The following is a 23924-nucleotide window of genomic DNA, read 5'->3' on the forward strand; positions in this document are numbered from 1 at the left end:
TGTCACCATTACCAACTTACTTGAGGCAAGGATTTTCCAGTCTTTAAGTAGACACTTGCTCAAGCAGTCCAATTCACTCCTTATCTCAGGGTTAATGCCTTGGCTAACTCACAGAACCCAAAGGAGGCATTAACAACTCAAAATCAGTGTTCTGCATGAACACCTATTGAGCTATAGGTTTATAGCTTTCCTCTGCTCAAGATCTCCAGAAGTTTCTTTATCTTAAAGGGCTGTTTCCTATCATTTAAAAACACAACTTGAAAAAATTGAAGTTATACAGTGATTTCTTCACAACCCTCAAACCCATATAGGAGGCAGTCTCAAAAAGGGTGACCTTAGATTTCAAAAGGGATTGAAAATCCCCAGGATCACCAGGATGAATCACATAAACCCAAAGGAAAGGTGGTCTTGGAGAAACCATGACCTATATGCTCATGGCTCCCTTTCTGCTCATCAAAGAACTTTCTGGAGACTGAGACTGAGACTGAGTGAACCTCATAGGAAACAGAAGCTGTCCAAAGGATTTAATGTCCCAGACCCTTGGGTCTGCGCTGGATTGAAAGCCTCCATTGTATCCTTTTGTTAGAACAGGAAAAAGTGGTTGGGAGAATTTTTAGCCCCAAGGCTTCTGGCAGCACACAGAGTCAACGGACAAGAGAGGACTCAACACTTCTGGGGACCTGGAGCTTTCCGTGAGTGTGAAGGGGAAGTCCAAGATGATATTCAGATACTCCTTTCCATGAAATGTCAGGGAAGAGCAAACTCTCCAAAGCCACCTTTCCCTCTAGCACCTGTCAACCCCAGGCTGCTTGTCCTCATTCAGTGGACATTCGCCTTTGTGGTCACCGTGTTCACCCACTTCCAGAGCTGTTCACACCCCCTCCTCCTACAGCCCCTGCTCCTCGCCTGTCAGCATGTACTGTTCACCACTGTAGTCCCTGTCTCATCACTGTGCTAACCTCACCTGTTTGGCCTCCACCTTATCACCCTGCTTCGGTGTTCTTGAGCTCCATAGATATGGTCTCTATCCTGATGCCTGGCTATGTGACCTTGGGTGAGTCACTTAACTTCCCTCTTTCCTCCTCTGTTAAAATGGTAGTAAATATTTTCACCCTAAGAAAGCCTTAACAAGCACCAGTTTCCTTTCTTTCTATTGCTTTTCTTGGTGCTCATAAGAACCTCTGTAGACCTCTCTGAATCATGAGAGCACACCTTTCTCATAGTGCCCAGGGAGTCCCATCAACTGTCAAAAGTGAATTTTTTGACTTTTTGACTTTGGCTCCGGCTTTCTTCTAACTAGGGTTTATTTTACTGTGCCAGAGAAATGCTTTTCTTTTTACTTCCATATTTGCTGCCATTCCACATTCTTTGAAGTACATGCAGGCCGTTCTCTCACTAAATAACATTCCAAGGAGGCTATTGTTTAAGCTCGGAATGAGTATCATTTGTTTGTATTTCATTGAATGTGCCCTGTATGTTATCTTTAACTTGACTTTAAATAAAACATAACATATATTGGGTACCTTTCATGTGTCAGATGCTTTTTGCAAACTTTATCTCCCTTTAGCATCACAAAACCAACCCAATAAATTAGAATACATAATTAATAATTAGTGTTACTAATTAACATGTACTGTCACTTTAACAAAGTACTGTTGCTGTTGAAACAGAAGGAGGCTGGATCTTTTTCAAAAGCCCTACTTTCACTCAGTTTTCTGGCACCTGGGGTAGAGTTTTTCTTGGGCTGCTACAGCCCCAGGCTCTCCTTTCCACCTGGAATCAGGGACTCAAATAGAGGCATAATGCCTGGGAGGAAATAATCAGCTTGTTTAAGTGACAGCTGACATCAGGAAGCCTTTTGAGCCTGAAGAATGACATGATGACAGCAGTATATCGAGAAGATAAATTTCACAGCCACATGCAGGATAGATTACCTGAAACCACAGCATTAGCCTTTCTTATGCTGATGCATCTGGGGGGCGTGATTTAAAAGCTCATAAATACGATCCGTTTAAGGAAGGGGCTGGTGAAAATGAAGAATTTCAAGGTTCCACAAAAGAAGGTGAAGGATCAGTATTTATCTAACTGGTTTGCATGTCCTAAATATTTACATATACAAGAGCATGTTGTTCACGTGGTCACTTGGAAGCCATGTATCACATCTGCCCTTGCCTTACCTTTTGGTTTAAAGTTGCAAGAGGAGGGAAATTCTCTGCAAGCATGAGAATTATTCATCTGGCTGCCACCTGAATTATTGTTATGGAACACATTGAGTTTGACAGATAACCCTGTTCTTAGCCATCCTTCAAAAGAAGCATGAAGGAGCCTTCATGTTTAAATATTTCAGCCAAATTTCTTCCTTCAGAGCATGCATAGAATACAATGTCTTCATTTCCTAATGAAATGAATATTCATATTGGATGCATCGATGGTTAGAAGGGAGACTAAGAAGGTATCCTTATTTGATTTCTTGGCCCTTCTAGTACCAAGGAACAAACTCTTGGATTGAATAACGTTATATTCTGTGGAACATGATGCTTTTCCTTGAGTCATAAATATTTCCCAGCTTGGTAAACCAATAGTTTCCATTCCCAGGAAGACACGTGAGAAAAATAGTTACTATCTCAATGAATAATTTTGCACTGAGGAATTTGCTGTAAAAGAAAGGGTAGTGTTATAGATGTTCCCGACTCTGGGTGAATGCACACTGAATGATTGGAAAGAGGCAACATGGGAGAGCAGGAGAAGAAAGAGAAGCTACCGGAGATGTGGAATCAATTGTTAGTCCTTGTGAAAGAGCAGGCAACAGACTACAGGTAGGGCCCCCTTGGAAGGGTCTTAGGGAAAGCCAGAGAGCAGCCCCCAGTGATAGAGGCAGTAAGAAGGAATTATCGCTATTTGATTTCTTCGTCATTCTAGCCATTGGTATATGTGACCCAGCGCCACAGGCCCTGTCCTTACAAGAAAGGTTTCCATTGGACTAGGAGACTATGCAACCAACAGAGGAAAGAGAGCCTGGGCGTTAGAGACAGAAATCCTTTTCATTCGAACCCTCTATCACACTTCTGTGTGACCTTGTCTTCTCTGAGCTTCAATGAAATAGGGATAGTCAAGATCATTAAACAGGCTACCATGTAGAAGATGCCTCGCGAGTGGTGAGTGCTCTCTTCGTGATCGCTGTCACTTATAACATGGGGCTCCCTACTGCCTGCCTCCCTGCAAACTGCTTGCATCCCTACCTGCATCTGTTTTCCACCCACAATTCCCGTAAGACTGGGCTCCAACATGCCCAAGCTGTAAGCTCCGTCCCTTGCTCTCTTTCTAAAATGAACATAACCCCTTTACGGTTCTTGAGGTTTTTCATAGCTGGTCTTTAACACAAGCCAGGAAAGACTAATAAAAGGAAACACATTTAAAAAAAAAAATAGAGGGATAACCAAGTTATAAGAAAATCTCTGAAAATCTTGATCACCGTTGTCCCAGAACGCCATGGAAAGGCAAATGATCGTAGCCGTTGACCTATTACAGCTGTGGCTTCAAACCCCGCCTGAGACTCATGTGTAAATAGAAGTGAGGTTTCAGTGGACAGTGCAAACAGGCCAGGCTTCTCTGTGAGTGTAGAAATGCGTGTGCCTTATGTGAGAGAAAGGATGCCTGCACGTGCCCAGGGGCATCACCGAAGTGGGGCACACACTCCCTCAAGAAGGAAAATGTACTGACGTTTTTCCAGCCCCTACGACAAGCCCGTTCTGAACTAGGTGCCTTCATCTGCATGTTCTCAGTGAAGCGTCACAAAAGATATGACGATTATACCTTCACGGCTTTGTTTAAGGCTCAGAAAAATGATGTCACTTGCAGGTGTAGAGCTCATTGGGGATGCTCTTAGGCAAACAAACCTGTATGTGTCTAGAAGAAAAGACTTTTGGAGATGGGGAACATAGAAATTTTCATCCCAGGTTATGGAAATGGAAAGAATGGCAGCTTCAAGGAATCTAAACCAGGAGCTCTAAAGGCCGGGAAAGAGGCATAAAGCAGGTGTAGAACTTCAATAAATATGTGGGAGGGCCAGGAACGGAGAGAGGCTTAAATGTCCGCAAGTGAGCTCCAGATGCAAGGTCAGTCGTCAGTGGTCCTCCTACCCACTCAGGGCTTCTCATCAGCCCTCCACCATCTCCTAGCTTCTCTCCTACTCCTCTTCCTTGTCCCTTTCTTCTCTCTCCAGCCCTGGAAGCAACACCAGACTCCTCCTATTTGGCTGTATCTCAGTGTGGCCATTGTCTCTTGTTGCCTTGGTTTCTGCTGACCCCAGGCCTCAGGGTCCCACCCCCCACCCCCAAGCAGTTTATCCAAGATTTACACACTGACAGTTTGTTAAAAGGAGTTGCTAGTCTGGCTGGTAGATAAAAGCATTCTCGTGTGGTTATGGGGACATAATAAGCCCAAAGAAAGGAAGATGGACCATTTGAGGTGAGGAGACAGTAAAACCCTGCCTCAGGAGGAGCAGGAGGGCATCTGGAGTGTCATGAAAAGGAGTCCCTATCAGGAAGTCCTCTCTCTCTGCCATCTTAGGACTTGGGTCTCCTTCGGTGAGGCAAGGAGCTGGCGCCCCCAGAGCCTCTCCCGCCATCCAGCACTGGGATTCTCAGGAGACCGTGTATGAATATGCACCTTACCTTCACCCTGGCCTCCATTACAAATCTCACAGAGAAAAGCTTTCTCAAGGTATTGTTTCTTTCCAGTTTGTAACCAAAAGGGTAATAGTGTTGCGCTGTCTTTGTTTTGCCTGGACGGGGCGTTGGCTGTCACTTGGGGGTTGGTGTGCACCTTGAGAAAAGTAGAAAGAGCACGAAGTAAACAAAAAGTGATCCAAAAGCCAAATAATCCCAGATTGCACAGGAATCGCCTAAGGATGCTACTCAAACACAGATTCCAATTCAGGTAAGCCTGGGATGGGGGCCATGATTTGTAACAAGTTCTCAGATGATCCTAGGCTGCCGGTACACGGACCACACTTTGAGTGACAAGTAACAACGGTCTAGAAAGGATCAACTAATGTTTATTATTCTTGATTTTTTTTTTTAATTAAGACAGAGGAGGAAAAAAATAAACTTTGGAAGGATTTCCATCCAGACAGCTCCAATGAAAATGTTTACGGTGCTAGAAGAAAGTTCCAATGAAAGAGAGAATTAATATGACTGAATCCAATGAGGAAATCAATGACAACCAAGATATACACCTCAATCCTTGCTCTAAGATGATTCCTTCAAAGGCCTGCCTCCCCCTCTCCCCCCAAGTAAGGCTTCTGCCCGAAACAGGCAACACTGCTGTTCTCCCAGGACCTAGAAGTCTCCCCTACTCTACCTTTAATGGAGCATCCTTCTTCGGTCCATAGGGCATTACTTCAGTGTAGCTTGGTGTGACTTTGCCCTTCATTCTAATTCCCTCTCCCCATCCAGGCCCCCCTTACCTCCGCGCCCATCCAAATGTAGCTGTCTTTGTGCTTCTCAGCCTCTAGTCTCCCCATCTCTCCCGAATGCCTGTGTCTGCTAAGCATCTCCTGAAAACCGTGTTTCCGTGTGCTGTTCCCTGACTCCACAGCCCTGGGACTCAAGCCCCCTAATGTTCAGTATAGCCAGCCTTTTCCCTTTTCATCTCCCCACCCCAACCAACTAACCAGCCAGTCTTCTCAGCCATCCCTGGACATCCAAAAAGTCCACTAACTCCCAAAGTTTAACACATTTACACAGATTTCTAAGCATTTTCCTTGAACAGTGCGAAAGTAAAAGGCCTGATTAGTTCACTCACATTTTTAAATGCTCCACAAAAATGGGAAAGTGAAAGTCGTATCTTAACAACAGTAAATATGCAATCCGCCTGAGTTGCTGAGCCCACCCTTCTGGTGTTCCTCAACTATCATTCTTTAAATGTTTAACCACGTTTTCCTGTCCCTAAACTAGCTGCTTAGGTGAGTACCCTTTTACGAAGGCCTGTAGGTGCCATCTTGTGGAGAAAAATGCAAACAGGCACGTTTGGAGAGAAGCTGTGTGTCAAGGAAAGGACAAGAATGTACGCATGAGTCTCCCTTATTGCCTTCTGGTGGGTCACTGGATTCACCCACAGTCCTCTGAGGGCCTTCTGGTTGGACCCACACCTGCAGACTCAGGCTGCCTGAGCCCAGGAGGGGCCGTGTAAATGAGGCCAAGGTGCAAACAGCCTCCATCCTGGGGCACATTCGTCAACCCAGCTCACGGTTGCCTTTTTGCTAATACTTGCTTCCAGAACTTCGCCATATAGAATATAGACTGTGTCTTCTCCTTTCTGCAGGAAACTTCCTAGTCCTGACCCCTCGGCTGCTAAAACCACAGCACCTAACAGACCTCTCCCACATGGTATGAGCCCCTCCTGGGGCCCTATAGAGTTTCCAAACAATCCGACCAAGTATTTTAAACAGAATTCTCTTTAAATTTTTTTAACTGTATTTATTTTTGAGAGAGAATGTGAGTGAGCATGAGTGGGGTAGGGGCAGAGAAAGAGAGAGAGGGTGAGAGAACTCCAAGCAGTCTCTGCACTGTCAGCGTAGAGCCCAACACAGGGGCTTGATCTTGAGATCAAGAGTCGGATGCTTAACCAACTGAGCCACCCAGGTGCCCCAAAACAGAATTCTCTTTCAACAGAGAATTCACCAGAGAGCCTTACATTTTAAGAGTAAAATGGAGGTCCAGAGGTTGCTACGATTCTATACAAAATATATATATACCTTATTTTATAATAAAGCGGTTACCATTGTCATAATTCATTCATGCCCCCTCCCCCCATTTTAAGCCATTCGGGGAGGAAAACCATGAAAGTAAAGCATGGGAATTTGAGGGTTTGGAATATCCCCCCTCTCCAGGGAGAGACAACCCTGGTGGCAAGGAGGGTGGTAATTCTCTTACGGCGTGAGAAACGTTTCCCTCTCGGGGCTTCTTTCATCAGATTTGTAAGCATTGTTGCAGTTGACCTTCATCCAATTTTATCCTACAAGAGTGCCAGCATTTTCTTCCAGTTAAGTCGCTTGGTAAGGTGCTATTCTCTAATGAAATAGGATGAGGTACTGAAAAGCGACAACCATAAGCTTGATTAAAACCAGATCGCTAGTTTCACAACTGTCTTCGTTAGGGAAGCCAAAATACCTTTCATCCTGTGGACCATTTCTTCTCTTCAAATGAATGACATTGTCAGTTTGTTTCCCATTGGTTCCTGTTTCCAATTTAATTTTGTCTACGTATAGAAAATTCCTCTGACTTGAGACATGGCAGGATTCCTCACATCAGGGCTGTAACTCCTTTTTTTTTCCGGAAACATTTTAGCACCAGAAGATACCTTAGAGATGATCCAGTTAAGAGAGAAAATTGGTCCTGTAGTTTTGATCTCCTGATGCCTCAGCCAGCTGCTCTTTCATTCAACAAACACTCACTAAGTGCCTACTGTATACTAAGCACTGTGTTCTTTCTGGAACATAATCTTGTCCGTACTGAAGTTAGACCAAATGGCAAGCTTAAAGAGCCCTAGCCTACTGGTTGGTTGATGGTGGTGAGGAAATGTTGTTGTTGTTGTTGTTGTTGTTTTAACTGGATAATTAAGTATTCTTTGCTCATTAGCTTCTCTGACATTGACGGAGTGCTGTTTTTGACTTTCTTGGAGCTGCCATTGTTCTAATGCTTTCTGGGGGAACTGTCATGTTCGTCTCTGGTATCCCATGAGCTGAAGATTACGCTACAGCAGTGATTCTCAATTGGAGGTCATTTGGGGGCATTTGGCAACATCTAGATACATTTTCATTTGTCGTACTGAGGAGAGGGTGTCACATGTCACCGACCATCCTACAGTGCAGAAGATAGCCCCCACAACCAGGAACCATCTGGCCCAAAACGTCCCTAGAGCCATGGTTGAGAAACCATGGCCGTGAGCAAGAAGGTAAGGAAGTGACATGCTGAACTTCCAAACCCGGCCTCATTTTATATATTGGAGTTCAGCATTTCTGCATGAGGTTTTGTTTAAAAAGTATGTGGTTTTTTTTCCTTAAAAAACTCTTGTTGAAGACTACTGAGGTAGAAGATGACAACTCTTTGCCTTATGTTTTAGGGTTGAAACATATTGGAACAAGTCAAGTGGGCAGCGTATAGAAAGCAGGTGAGGGCAATCAGAGGTTTATCTGGAAGCCTCAGCCTGAGCCTCCGTCTTGCCCTCCCACCAGTATATACTATGTTGAATGACGGGATCACATCTGCCTTCTAGTTTAGTCCAGAGGTTGGCATTTTTTCTGTAAAGCACCAGACCACAAATATCTTGGGTGCTGTGGACCATACTATCTCTGTCGCAACTACTCAACCCCACTGTTACAGCACAAAAGCAGCCTAGACAGTAGGCAAGCAAATGGGCGTGTTTGTGTTCCAGTAAATCTTTGTTTACAAAAATGGGTCATGGGCCAGATTTGGCCTGCGAACTGTCATTTGCCAACCCTGATGTAGACCGTAAGAACTGTGTGTGTTTTACCTTCATGTCTCCCTGCCTAACACCCTATTGGCACATAGTAGGGGTTGCCTCAGAAAATATTTCCCGAACTGTGTTGAGGGCCAATCACGTAGGTGCAAGTACAAGCAGATTTTAATGAGCATAATGGCTGGAAAAAGATCCATCCAGTATTTCCTAGAGAATTTCTATATGTTGTTTCACTGTTTTCCTGTGTTGGACATTCAGGACTCTTCCGATTGTTTCTTATTAATAATAATGACTGTGATGAGTTCCTTCATACAGAAAGTGTTAGCCTCATTTATCATTTCCTTGGCATAAATTCCTAGAAGAAGAAATAGGATCAAACAGTATATATTGCTAAATTGCTTTCCAGGAAGGTGGTATCGATGCGCATTCCTAACATAATCAGAGGGAGGGATTTATCATTATGCAAAGGATTTCTTTCAACAGAATGTCATGAATAGAAGTTTTGGCATCCATATGTATTTCCACGAATTAGCTTACTGCAAACAAAAGCAAATTGGTGTTAGCTACTAATCATTTTAATAATAACGTGCTCCCACACTGTTGTGACAGCGTGATGATTAAGGCGCGTTGTGCTATCTGTCCGTGTCATCTAGCCAACCAGTGGAGGTTACCCTATCGGGTGTGTTTATTGAGCACACATAGAAACATCTGCTTCCCATTAGGGCATCAGAAGCTCCCCTATCTGCACACCAGGCACCAGCCTGCCCTGCCGTGATGTACGGAGGCCTCCTCCCTGTGAACTCCACCACCAGATATGTCATCCAGATCGCTCATTTCCCTCAGGAAACTTCATTTAGGTTAATGTCGGCACACAACTGGGGGCAATTCTTGAGCAATTTCTTCTGTGACGGCTTGCAACGCGTAAAATTCTCCTACAACATGTTGCAAAACTCACTAGAAGAATACTAAGGGTATTTGTCCAGTTGTCCACTTGTCTTTGTCACCGCAAGAAATGTCTCTTCTGAAGTGCGGTACATGGTGAGAAAAAAACATGAAATAAAGGTAGATCAAGGAGCAGATGTTCATCCTGTCCGTTTTCACGAGGTGCTGTTGGCACAGTAAGGGTGAAGGGGCCCAGCAATGTGCCTTACCTTTACGGTGAACGCTGGCCTTTCCTCAGCTCTTTGGATGTCTCTGACTCTCTCCAAATGAAGAAGAGAGTATCTGTGACTGAGAAGTAATAGAGAGCATTGTAGAAATAGGAGTGGGTCTGTGGTTATACGATGGTGGAATTTACTTCGAAGTGGATGGATTCCAGATGCAACCAGTATATGAGGACCGTAATTAACCAAACCCATGCTGCCAGGCACCTTCTTGTTTACCTGCTTAGGTCCTCCCGACATTGCCATCGGGTAGACACCGTACCAACCCCAGCCACAGAAAAAGAACCAGAGGCTCAGAATGGCTAACTGGTGCGTCCAAAGGTCAGCGCTCCTAAGAGGCAGAGCCAACACAAAACCCGGGTCCACAGACTCCAGTGCCCTTTTTTTTTTTTTAAGCACCTAGTGATAGCACTTTGGTAGCGCCTCTGAGTTTGGAAACAGAGACCAGTGCATTAAGTCATCCCCATCAGAGACCAGCTGACCAGCTTCCTAAAGTGCGAGCCAGAATTCAGACCCAATTCACTTGTGGGCATCGTCCCCTGAAAGACCCGGACGGTGGTGGAGATGTTTTCAGCGCTGAGCCCAGAAGGAAGTGGCCATGAAGCCCTGAGGAAACAGGGTGTCACCTGTAGTTCTTGGCGTCTCTTGTGTGGCTACATGCTTCACCGAAGCCAACCTGTAGGCCATTTGGACGTCTGGCAGGAGAAAAGGTTACAACCTTCCCTCCCATGTCTAGCTTCCTGCAGAGTGGCTGTGCTGCATAGGAAATCTGGCATGTGGGGGTGGCATTCATGGGACTGTGGAGAACATCTCAATATAATCTGTTTCACAAGATAAAATGGCATTTATTCTGTGTCTGTGGTTGTCTGAAGCCCACTGTGGCTGTGTAATTTGTAATTTTCTTGTTGGTCCTCCCGCTCTAATGGGGCTGGGGGCTAAGGATTCATGTGATGTCTGTCCTTGTCTTTGGAGGCTCTCATTCATCCTTGAAATGTCCCCTATACCCCATTTAGAAGAGAGAGACGGGCTAGGCTGCCTGTTCTCCTCACTCTGGACCCTCTCCACAACACCAAAGTTATCGTCTGAGAAACAAATCTGAGCATGGCCCTCCCTTTCTCGACACCCAGGGGTTGCTTGTTGATGCCTTCAGATAAAATTCTAATTCTTCCTCCTGGCAAACAAGATTCTTAAACCATTCAGCTGAATTCTCCAGCCTGATTTCATGCCTCCCAGCAACCCTACACTTGAGCCGTGTTGTTCTGTGAACATGCTTTCCTACCTCTCTGCCTTTGTATGAAGTGCTCCCTTTCCTGGAATCCCCCATGAGGAGGAGCTCAGTCTGGGACAAACCGGGCCCAGGGACGGCAGAAATGGAAAGGGAGGAGAGTGAGATTTTGCTGGACAGGGCAAGGACTGTGTGCTGACCAACATTTCTATCCATCGTCCCCATCAGTGACAATCAGAGACATGTCCTTAATTTGGTTGGAATCTTGCTTTGGCAATGTGGCATTTTGCTTGTTTCTTTTTTTTTTTTTTTTTTTTTTTTTTTCTCAAAGCAAAGGAGAACCCAAGGGGTCAGAGATGGAAATCATGCATGGAAAACATTTTCCTTATTTTTCTGCTAAAATGTGCTTGGGGCAGGGGCAAGAAATATTTGAGGGAGGAGAAATACACAGCAAACATGGCATTTTGAGAGGTTAATTGGATGTGGATGAACATATTGAGATGATGTTCTGTTACTGTCAGAAATAATGTTTTACAGAGAAGCTATTTGTGAAGAGAGACCAGTTATTATTGATGGACTAATGTGCACTCAGGAATATGGAAGTAATAATGCAGAGGTACAGTGTCTACAGAAAGATGTCAATCAAACGTGAGGTTGGAGGGGACAGCCTGAAAACCTTCTGATTTGACTCTGCGTATAGGATTTGACCTGTAGGGCCCATATGAACAGACCCAGTGTTATTTCACAAAATCACAAGTGGATTTTGGATGGTTTGCCGACCACTTTGCCCCCCTGGGATGGGGTCTGATGAGTGCTCTTTAGAATTCAAAGAACCAACACAAGCCTGTGATTCCGCAAACATGTGTCTCAAGTTTTAGAGTACCATTCTGATCTCAAGTACCGTTCCCTATCCCCATAACCCAGTGAATGAATCCTGTCATCACAGCGCTTCATTGCCCAGCTGTCATCTGCTCACTTCCATCTGCCCGTAGAAATGTGACAGAATTCTTTGCTCCAACCACATGCCCACATCTTAGATGCAGGAAGCATGATCATGAGCCCCAGAAGTAGGAAAAGACTGTATAAAGGTAATGATCTTGCACTTTGTTCCAAGTGCAAAATAAAATGGCCCCAACGGAAACATGAACAGGGAGGGGAAAGATAAAGCAAAAGAAATCTTTGAGTCATGGGAAGATCATCGTCCAGCTCGCTGGCGTCTCTGGCCTTTGCCTCCCTCCCCGCTTTCCCCCAGGAAAAATGCTCTGGGGGAGCCAAGCCAAATCCTGCTGCTCAGCTCTTCAGAGCCACAGTGACCAGCAGAGACCCAGATCTCGACCAATTTGACTTAATGCCCTAAGAGGCTAAGCCTGCGAGTACCACTTCTCAGGGTACTTTGCTAAGCATTTATACGGTCTGTCATTTAGAACACAAGACTTGGGGACAAACCCCAATTTTTGGTGCAATACTTATCATGGAGCCAAAGAACTTTGTATAGAAATCCCAGATGATCTCTCCCCTCTGAGTCCCATAGGGGGATGGATGTGCAGGACAACTTCACTGTCCGGCCAGTATAAATAAGTGACCGGCCCCCACACCCTCCCTGTTCCTTCTCTCTGCCTAATTTTCTCCTTATAATTTGCCACCACCAAGCGTACTGTTTGATTTGCTTGTCTTGTCTACTGTCTGGGGCCTGCACCCCGCCCCTAGAGTGTACATTTCATACATTTCTTGCCCAGAGTCGGTGCTTTGTGACTATCCATCAAGTGCAGGAAGAATGAACTTGCTCACCTGCAGGGGCTGAATGGGGGCAGGAGGGAGGTCAGTTCGAGACCCACTAATAGATCTTCCATCGCCCCCTCGCCCCGTCTCCCCTCGCACTCCTGTTACATGCTACAAGAGTCTTTTGTTTTCTACCTCTCCACAGAGCATTGGCTGTGACGACTACTTAGGCTCCGACAAAGTTGTGGACAAATGCGGGGTGTGTGGAGGCGATAACACAGGCTGTCAGGTTGTGTCAGGCGTGTTCAAGCATGCCCTCACCAGCCTGGGCTACCACCGAGTTGTCGAGATTCCCCAAGGAGCCACCAAAATCAACATCACCGAGATGTACAAGAGCAACAACTATTTGGGTAAGCTTGGTCTTTTTCCGGAGGAAACCCTCTGTCACTACCGGATGATTCGTTCCTTCCCAGGATCGTGACACAGCAGTGTCCAGAGGTCCATAGACACGAAGAAGGTGCCACTGGGGTACGCCAAAGCTCCGCTTGGCCTCCCCCTTGAAATGAGAAGCGTGGGTGGAGAAAATTTTAAAAGTCCTTGCAAATAAATATTTAATACCTACACATTTAAGCCAGCCTTTGTTCCTTCCAAGAGCAATGTGGTTATGAAACAGGTGATGGGCTAAATGGTTTCTCTGAGATGGGGGAGGCTCTATAAAAAGCCAGGGTATGTGCCAGTCTTTGTTCTGTTGGGAGTTCAAGGTGGCCAGGGGCCATTGATGACCCTGTCTGGAGCTTCGTTCCCTACAAGTGTAAAGTAAAACCATTTTTTCTCTTCTTTCTGCTTCATCTGCCTGAGGCAGCAGGATGTGTAGAGCATGTATGTATCTTCTTAACAGCTGCAGTCATTTTGGTCAAGGTCGTCAATATCAAGAAGCCGTTTTAACCCATTTTCCTACTGAAAGTTAGATCTTTGTTGATACTTCCTCCTGGGTTTCTGGCTGATTGCATTTTACACAAAGCCAATCAGGCCATACAAATTAATTTTTACCAATTTTAGGTAAGCATGTGCAGATTAACCAACAAAATAACACAAGGAAAGCAATTCCTGAGTCATTTCATGAAGGCAATATTCATTTTCATTTTTTAATTATGTCTTTCACTTAAATGGCACAGACACTATGTGCCAGGCACCATTCTTAGTGTTTTGCCTCTACTAAATTATTGAACCCTCTCAACAGCCCTAGAGATAGGAGCAGTTCCTATCCCCATTTTATAGATAAGGAAATGAGCACAGAGAGATTATGTAACTTGCCAACATCGCCCAGCAAGGATGAGGTAGAGCTGAGATTCGAACCCAGGCAGTCTATCTCCAAGCATAGCAGTCTATCAAGATATAATACCCATGAGCAGTTCTCAGAGTTCTTCTGGTACACCATTGGCCATGCAGCAGTCAGTGGTTGCAGCAGTTGAGAGAGGTGGTTAAGTTTGCAAATTTCAAGTACCAGGAACACCCCCGAAGATAAATCCGGACCCGACAACTCCAAATGCCACAGCTCTTCTCTCTGCACCCAGGAAAATGCAACTGAAATTAGCTTCACCTGGATTTATTGGCAGGAGGAGGAAGGAATGGCAGGTGAGACCCTGAGACAAGTCCAGTTAAAGTGGAGAGCTGACCCATTGGCTCTGGCAAGCCCAGGAGCCACCAAAGTGACAATAAGCCCAGTTTTCCCAATGAGTGGTTTGTGTGTTATTTTTAGTTGTGAGAAGATAGTCCTTGTGTGTGTGTGTTTTTGTTTTGTTTTGTTTTTTTAATATTAGAACATCACATCTCCATAAACATCCCATCTTCTAGAGTGGAAAATGTTCTTCAGGGGATTAGTTGAAGCGTCATTGGGTGCAAGTGCACCAGAAAACAATGCCACTTTTCACGAGCGTTGTGTTCTTTTTAGTAAATTCTCATTGCTCAAATTAGTCCTGTTCGGCAAACAGTTTTTAAGTTGTGCCCTCTGAAGAGAAAACCCTGGGTGAATATCCACTGGATGTCTGAATGGAAACTGCTCTCGGAGCCTCAGTGTTTGCATCTAGAGTATGGGAAGAAGAATCTTGACCTTGTAAGTTTTCAGGACAATTAATAGAGTAACAGATATTCAGAACCCAATCACTTACTAGCAACTGACCAATGTTCGTTCCCTTTCCTTTGTCTCCGAGACCTTTTTAGTACATCAGAGCTTCGTGGAATCAAAATTCCCTCTCCCCCTAAAAAAGGCTCAATGAAAGGGTGATGATTCAGAAAGTCAAATTCAACCTTGTATGCCCAGAGAGCAGTTGGGTACATGAGAAATCCAGAGTCCTTTGCCAATATTATAGGATGGCATGTGGGCAAAGGAGGGAGAATGGAAACAGAAGAACAGGCCACAGAGAAAGTAGGTTCCAGAGGTGATGAATGGGACCTTCTGTCTGCAGCACTGAAACTACGTGCAATGCTTTTTTTTCCTCCTTTTTTCTTATGTTTATTGACATGTAATTCATGTATCGTAAAATTCAACCTTTTAAAATGTACAGTGGTTCGGATGGTATTTTTCTGATCACAAGTATTCTCTTTAGCTATCCCACCTATCCTGCTAAATCTCCTATTCTGTCGGGTCTGTATAGTTTAAAAGTTAAATTGCATGGGATTGCCTGAGATTGTGTAGAAGTCATTAGAACACAGGTGTCTCTGGCTATTTTTGAACTGTTCAACGACTGTGTTTTACATTACACATTTTCAAACACTTAAACGTTTTTTGAAGAGATATGTGGTGGGTTTCTCTACAATTTTCCAGGTAATGGTGAAGGTTTTGGTTTTCTTACTGTGTGATTCCTGGCTAGGAAAACTATTTTGTGTAAAAATGTGACTTGATGCACAAAATTGATTTGGCTGTTCATGTACAGCTGTTCTGTAGAATTGGCAATAGAGAGGGAAGGAATAGTTCAAATTTGTGTCATTGCTTTCAAACCATGCACAGCTTTTCAAAGTTTTTCAGTTGCCCTGTTTCTCAGAATTACCTTTAGTTATTTGTGATGCAAATCAAACTTTTTCTTGTGAAACACTTGGTGTTTTTTAATGACTAACTCTCCAAACTCGATAGAAATGGAAAATCGCTTTCTATGAAAACAGAAGGACTTATATTATTACTGCTGGAAAAGATGGTCTTATCACCTCATTTTAAAAGGTTTTTAATTTTAAAACCCTTAATACGTAAGTGCCTTTTCTAGGCCAGTCGCTTAGTTAATGATAACAGTCGTGCTATGTGTATGGCAAGTACCAGAGTCTCCAAGCATTCTGACGTACGTGGCCTTCTGATTTTTAAAATTGGGCATTCTTTACTTTGCTTGCTTCAAGAAAGATCTAGAATTACTGAAGATGCAATGATAGAGTGAGGATGTGAAAATTGAAATTTAAAAATCAAAACTACATATGCGGAAGAAGGAGGCATACATCCCCCAAATCTTGGCTAATGTGTAAATAGTAATGGTGCATTCAACCAGACGCTGAGTTTATGGCTGAATTTGGTGCATTCAACCAGACGCTGAGTTTGGTTTTTTCCATCAAGAACTGGACCCGCTAGGGGCAACCGGGTGGCTCAGTCAGTTGAGCATCCAACTTCGGCTCAGGTCATGATCTCATAGTCCATGAGTTCGAGCCCCACGTCGGGCTCTGCTCTGACAGCCCGGAGCTTGGAACCTGCTTCAGGTTCTGTGTCTCCCTCTCTCTATGTCCTCCCCTGCTCATTCTCTGTCTCTCTGTCCCTCTGTCTCTCTCTCTCTCTCAAAAATAAATAAACATTAAAATAAATTAAAAAAAAAAAAAAAGAGCTGGTCCTGCTAGGATGCAGACTCCGAAGGCCAGAGCTCTAGCCCTGGTCCTGCCATAACCCACAGGGGACAGACCCACCTGGAGCTGGGGCAACAGGCCAGCTCAGCACTTTGTGACACCCACTATTTCTCTGGGCAAAGCTGGAGAAACCGTGACCTTTAATGATGCACAGATTTCAGGAGATAGACCCTTTGTCTCCTTTTAGATTGGAAACCAATGAATTTCTGCAGAACTGAGCTCCACTTTTATTTTTAAGTTTATTTATTTATTTTGAGATAGAGAGAGGAGGGAGGGAGGGGCAGAGAGAGGGGGAGAGAGAATCCCAAGCAAGCACAAAGCCTGATGTGGGGCTCAGATTCTCAAACTGTGAGATCATGACCTGAGCTGAAACCAAGAGTCGGACACTTAACCAATTGAGCTACCCAGGCGTCCCAAGCTCCATTTTTTAGTGTTTATTTGAATTTGTCCACATGCTCCAAAATATATACTATTTGGTGCATTATAGATTCCTAGATGATAGATAGAGATAGATAGATAGATAGATAGATAGATAGATAGATAGATAATCTTTTTTTTTTAATGGAAAAGGCTTTGGAATCCATGGATCTGCTAAAGGCTATCTATTGTGCTTTTGCATGAGAGTTATTCTGAACCCTGCTCTTTGGAAATAAAAAGTTAAACCTAATTTTATTAAAATGATTGACATTTTATATTACTTACCTCTTCCTTAGTAATAAGATGTTGTAAAACTATTCTACCTGAAATATCAAAGTTTGGCTAGTACAGCTAGCTCAGCTTACTAATGTCATTATGTAACAGTTCAGAAATCAGACATAAAAGCATACCAAGCAAAATTGATTCTACAGGACATGTTCTACCTGCCAACATGCTACATGTCATAGAGCCTGAGACTTGGAAGAAATTTGTTAAAGGTCTGTAAGCTTTAAAAAATAAATTGGCAGTACCTTTACTTTTAAGCATGTTTTCTTAAAGGTTTTAAACAATAATAATAATCACCAGCATTTAAAACATCAAGTATCATGGATCGTCTGTAGGTTGCAAACCTTTCATTTATTAGCTGAGCTGCTCTCTCTATGGGAAAGGTTGGAGTATTTAGATAACAGAATGTCTTACGTCCGTATGATAGTTAATCCCAAAGATCTGTCACATGCATTGTAAAAATTTTGAACAATACAGATGATATAGAGCAAAAAGATGAGATTCCTTCTTTGTGCCAACCCCATCCTGGGTCCGCTGCCTTCAGGTGTTAATTAAGACACATAAATGACCACCCTTACCAGCTCCGTGTGCATCAGTCCTTTGTGGAAGTACAAAAAACATGGATCTTCTAAAAGTGGTGTCACTATGCATACTTTCTGCAATTTGCTTTTTTATTTTAGTATTATATCATGATACCTTTTCATATTACTACATAAAGCTAATTCATTATTTTCTGAGTGCAGAGTATTCCATACAACAGATGTAACGTAATCTAGTTCAGCAGTTCCCTATTGAGGGATGTTTAAATTGTCTCATTTTCTAATATTGCAAATAATACATTTGATTTGTGGTTCAAGACGGCAGACTGAGTACATGAGGGTTCTTTTGCCCCCTTCCTCCCAAGATTCCATCAAAATGATACGAAAGGAATAAGACAGGATATAACCTACAACCACCAAGAAAAGAAGAGGGGGGGGCATCTGTGAAATGATTTTAACAAATTTCTGGAACACATTTCTGAAAGCAGATGGAAGAATGTTCTCTAATAGAGCAGAGGAAATCATAGCCTTGGTAGCTGAGGGGATAATAATGAGGAGGGGCCAGCCCGTATGCAGAGCCCAGCAGCCTCCGGGTCTGGGGGCAGCAGATAAAATGGAGGGTGGGAGAAGAGAATGGAACTGAAGAATGGAGGAATATATGAACGGGCACCCCACCCCCACCCCCCGGCACGCACATTCAGAATGCTGGCCTCAACCTCCTCATCCAAAAGCTGATGGGAACTAGAACGTGGCTGTGAGGATTGGTGCCCCCAAGACCTCAGTAACCATTGTGGAATTGGAGGAAGAAGCAACTGAATGACCGGTGCCCCATTTTTTCACCCTCTAAAATTTGGCCTGTTGACAAGCTCTGCCAATGTGTACAGAATTCTCAAGCAGCCTTCCCATTGCTTTCATCTTAAACATCAATAGACAATAACATAAGTGGACAACCAAGGATCAGTAGACATTTTTTTAAGCCCATACCATGAAAGAAAAGCCAAGATATATAACTTAAAAGTTGTTTCTAGAAGAAAAAGAACAAATTCTTGGAGAAGAAAACTTAAATAAAGGTCTTCTTACAAGTAATGCTTCCATGAATATCCTAATAGGTATATCCTTTCATACTTATGTAAATATTTCTGTAGGATAGATTCCTAGAAATAGAATTTGTAGGTCAAATGGAATGAACACTGAGAGAGAAAGGAAGATTCCTCTACAAAGTGGTTGTACCAATTTGTACCCCCACCAAAAGTGCCTTTCTCCAAACCTGGACCAACACAAAATATTATGAATGTACTTATTAACTTTTACTATATCTTTTTTATTTGCATTTTCCTGACCACTCATTTTTATTGTGATTTGTACTCCTATGAATATTCTGTTTTTAAATTGTGTTTGTGGTTTTCTTACTGGTTTTAAGAACTCATATAAGTTATGGATAGTAACCATCTTCTGCTCATATACATATTTAGTCTTTATCTTGTGTTTCAACTGTGCTTATCATATCTATTATTCTGTGGAGAAAAATTTTAATCTTTTTTTTGTCAAACATGTCAATCATTTTTTTTTTATAGCTTGTGGGGTTTGTTTTACTTAGGAAGACTTGCCCACCTCCCACATTATAAAATTAGTCTCTAGTATTTTCTTCTATTATTTTTATACTCATTTTGTATATTTAAATACTGATTTGTGTAAATTAATTTTTGTGTGTGGTGTGAGGTAGGGTTGTCACAATGCTATTTATTAAATTTTCTCCATTCATTTGAAATGCCACCTCTACCATATATTAAATTCAAATATATGTAGGTATTCTTGTGGATTCTTGATTCAAGTCCACTGATCTATTTGTCTCTTCCTGTTTTGGTACCATATCGTTTTCATTACTGCAGTTTTAGGTTTTATTCTTTTGTAGGTCAACTTTCTTCTCCCTCTCTAATTCCCTACCCGAACACTTTGCTCTTTTCCTAAATTTCCTTGAGTATTTTTGTACATTTTTTCTACATATACTTCAAAATTGTCAAAATCCATAAAACGTCTGCTTCTCAAGTGAGATTGCAATGAATTTATGGATTAATTTGAAGAATAAAAGAAATGGCTTCATAACATTGACCTTTTTTTTAAATGTTTATTTATTTGTGAGAGAGAGAGACAGAGCTTGAGCAGGGGAGGAGCAGAGAGAGAGGGAGACTTAGAATCCGAAGCAGGCTCCAGGCTCTGAGCTGTCAGCACAGAGCCCCACGTGGGGCTCAAACCCACAAACTGCGAGATCATACCCTGAGCCGAAGTCAGATGTTTAACCAACTAAGCCACCCAGGCGCCCCTAACGTTGACTCTTTTGAGTCAGGAGTATAGCATATCTTCCCATTTTGTGTTCTTTCATAAAATTTCTTTATCTAGAGTTTGCATAGGTTTTATTAGGTTTATTCCTAGGTATTTTATAGTTTTTGCTAATATAGTATAAGGTCTTTCCACTGTATTTCTAGTTAGTCATGCCAGCATGTATCAAATCATGTATTTTCTACCTGGACATCTTGCTAGACTCCTTTAACAATTCTAATAGTTTTTCACTTATTTAACATGGATTTTTCTAGGTGGAAAATCTTGACATCTATAGATAATAATAATAATGTTATCTTCTAATGCATATTCTACCTCTTATTATTCTCTTGTCTTGTGGTACTTAACAGCTTAAACCTCTAAAAAATTTTGGACTAATCCAGAAGTTTGGAATAATAATGTCAGTGGGTTTTTTTTTTTTTTTTTTTTGTCTTGTTCCAACATTGGGAATGCTTCTAATAGATGTTTGCAGAGTTTTCTGATATGTAACTTTTATCAGAGTAAGGAGTTTTCTTTCTGTAACCAGCTTTTAACAATTTTTATTAGAACCTGCTCTTGTTTTTTCCTTTCCCCAGTGTCTGATTATTCTTATTTCTCAATTTATATTTATGAAGTTCGTGGATATTTTCTTATTAAGTGGATTTCCTCCAGTTACTGCAGTGGCTCCCCCAAATTCACTTATTGAAATCCTAACCCCCAAGGTGTGATGTGGCCTTTGGGTGGTGAGTAGGTCATGAGAGCAAAGCCCTCATGAATGGGATTAGTATCCTTATAAAAGAGGCCCCAGAGAGATCCCTGACCCCTTCTGCCGTGAGAGGTTATAGGGAAAAGACAGCCATCTTGGAAGCAGAATCCTTTGTCTTACACTTCCTAGCCTCCAGAGCTGTGAGAAGTAAATGTCTGTTGTTTACAGGCCACCTGGTCTGTGGTATTTTGTTATAGCAGCTCGAGTGGACTAAGTGACTTGAATCTGTCTCTACAACAGGCCGTTCCTTCAAATGGAGCAGAGGCACTCTGGTGTCAGCGTGCTGTCTGACAGGCCTCCTCTGAGTGTGTATCGGCAGGGGGCAGACAAGGAGTAGACAGACAACCAATGTCTCTTGGAGATATGCAAGGATTCAATAGGATAATAAACATGAACCATCTACCTTTAACCTACCTTATACCAAGTCTCAAGTTTTCCTTATAATGGTTCAACAGGAAACAGCCTTCTCTTCCACCCCACTGCTAGAGGCTTCCAGGATTATCCAAGCTCGAGTATAACATTTTGTATCTTTCTTCTTAGACATCCAAAGCCTACCTGATCTCACTTGATTGCTCTAGCTGTGTCCCCATGGCTTCTGTGTCCCTGTCTCTCTGGTTCCTTTTCCCCACAGAGCAAAGAGGGAAACGAATGGATGTGTGTGTTCCATCTCTCCCCTGTGCTGACCTCATTCTAACCAGAAAATGGCTTCTTTGAGGTCCACATCTGTAACCATGGGCTTACCCCTCCCGCCCCAGACTACATCCTGCGCTCTGAGTGCATTTTTCTGCTCTGCTCCTGTCCACTTTCCAGTTCTTGGCTTTGTCTTCCAGGTATAGCCCACCTCTGCCCACTGAAACTGCCTTTTGCAGAGCCACCATTCCAGCTGGGATGCTCCTGGACAAGTTCCTTAACTTTTCTGAGATTCCCTTTACTCACAGGTTAATTAGGAAAACAATTGTAGTTTCACGGAGCTGTTGACTTTAAGTGAGATGTAGGTAAAATACCTACCATCTTAAAGGTATTCAAAAACTGTTCCCTAATCTTTCTAGATCAGTGGTTCTCATCCTGGATGCACACTGGAATCCTAGGAGGTATGCTGTCTGAGGCCTATTTGAAATATGCCAATGGCTGGCTCTTACCTCCCAATTGAATTGGCCTGGGGCACAGCTTGGGTATCAGAATTTTTAAGTTCCCTAGGTGACTCCCATGTCCTTGCAGGCTAAAAGACCTGTTCCGTGCTACACTGGATCTCAACTAGGAGCTATTTTGTTCCCCCAATCCAAAGAGAGGCCAGGGGTGCCGCTGAACATCCTACAATGCACAGGACAGCCCCTACACAAAGAACTGTCCGGCCCCGAATGTCAGTGGTGCTGAGAGGAGAACCCCTGGCCTGTGTGCTCACCCAGATCCCTTTGGGGCTAAAATTTCATGGGTCAGTTATTTAAGAATGATGTCTAAATAATAATAATAAATGTCAAAGGTGCTACTGGGATGACAATTCTACCTACCAGTAAGTTTGCATTGATCAACTCACTATGAATTCTTAGTTTCCAATCTAAGCCCCTTCCTTCCATCTCCCTTCAATATTTCACCCAGTCTGTTGGCCATGGGCCCCTGAGTTGCATGCAACCCCAGCAACAGAAATCCCGGCTTAGAGCACCTTCCTGCGGGCTGTCTTTCCGGCATTCAGAACCCTTGCTTGCTTTCTTAATGCATGGCAAAAGAATAAAAGACTGAGAAAAGGAACAGCAAAGAGTTAGATTTTTCCTGAAGTCCCGTAAGACCTTGATTGTATCTCCAGTTTGACACTTGCCATGTTTTACCGTAATTTATGCATGTGTTCTCCCCAGTTAGGCTGTGTACTCTTTGAAGACATTCCAGCCTTAGACATTCCTTCTCTCAAGTACCGTTTGTGTGCTTACAACCGTGCTGAGTGGTGACATACAGAAATCAAGGTTCTCCTGAGACTACACATGTGCTGTGCAGCCTGTTTCAGGGGCCTGTGCTCAGACACCGTTAGCCTACCTTCATCACGAGACCTCCTTCGTGGCACTTGAGTCCTATGTTTCGCTCCTAGGCTGTTGGAATCCTGGGGCCACCTTCTTTGTGTCACACAGCACTTACACAACTGGAGAAGGGGGGGTGGGGTGTTGTATCAGCACCTGCATTTATAGCTGAGGACACTGAGCCCAGCGTGGTTGAGGGACCTGCCGAGGTGAACAATTTATGAGTGGCTGAGTCAGGCATTGTCCCTGATCATGGCCGTTGGCAAGAAAAATGTGGCCAGGGGATGAGACGTAGGGGAGAAACTGTGCCTTCTCCCTTCCCCCCAGCAGTAGAAGAAAGATATATTCAAATTCCATGCAGCCTTTTTGTCCCCTCCACACTGTTCCGTGCCTCCCCCCAATACTACCTCCTGCTTGATGAAAGTCATCAGGCCTGCCCTCACCAAGAGCCCACGGGCTAGGTTGCCATAGTTATGCCTTAGTCACTAGACTTTCACCATCTGCCTTAGCAGAGCTCTTCTGAAACCAGCATCTAAAAGAACAGCCACCTCTTAAAAAGAGTAGAATATTTTGGAGACATGAAACATCCTGGTTTTCTTTCTTCTTTTTAAATTGTAGTAAAGCATATATAACATACAACTTTTCGCTTTAATGATTTTTAAACATTTAATTGGGCGACGTTGAATACATTCATGCTACTGTGCAACTATCACCACTATCCATTTCCAGAAATGTTTCATCATCCCAAAAGCTGTACCTAAGAAACCATAATGCCCCATTCCCCCCTATCCTAAATCCCTGGTAACCTCTCCTCTCCTTTCTGTCTCATGAATTTGCCTATTCTAGGCACCTCATACAAGAGGCATCATACAATAATTGTCCTTCTGTGTCTGGATTATTTCTCTTAGCATAAGGTTCTCAAGGTCCATCCATGTTGGATGGCGTCAGAAACTTGTACCTTTTATGTATAATATCACATTTTGTTTATCCACTCATCTGTTCATGGATGGCTGGGTTATTCCCACCTTTTGGCTATTGAGTACAGGTAACTGTGTGAGTCCCTGCTCTCAGTTCTTTGGGGTATATACCCCAGAGCAGAATTGCTGGGTCGTACGATAATTCTGTGTTTAA

At 43.2% G+C, this 23924-nt stretch overlaps 1 protein-coding gene across 1 annotated transcript in view; it reads left to right on the forward strand.

The window, feature by feature from the left end:
• The window catches only part of THSD4 (thrombospondin type 1 domain containing 4), a 568037-nt gene that overhangs the window by 453985 nt on the left and 90128 nt on the right, over nucleotides 1-23924 (forward strand). The window contains exon 8 of the mRNA XM_049611866.1: nucleotides 12794-12998. Coding sequence (XP_049467823.1) covers nucleotides 12794-12998 — 205 coding nt within the window. The remainder of the gene's footprint in view (nucleotides 1-12793; nucleotides 12999-23924) is intronic.

Source organism: Panthera uncia, assembly GCF_023721935.1.
Source record: "Panthera uncia isolate 11264 chromosome B3 unlocalized genomic scaffold, Puncia_PCG_1.0 HiC_scaffold_1, whole genome shotgun sequence".
In the NCBI taxonomy this organism is placed as follows: domain Eukaryota; kingdom Metazoa; phylum Chordata; class Mammalia; order Carnivora; family Felidae; genus Panthera; species Panthera uncia.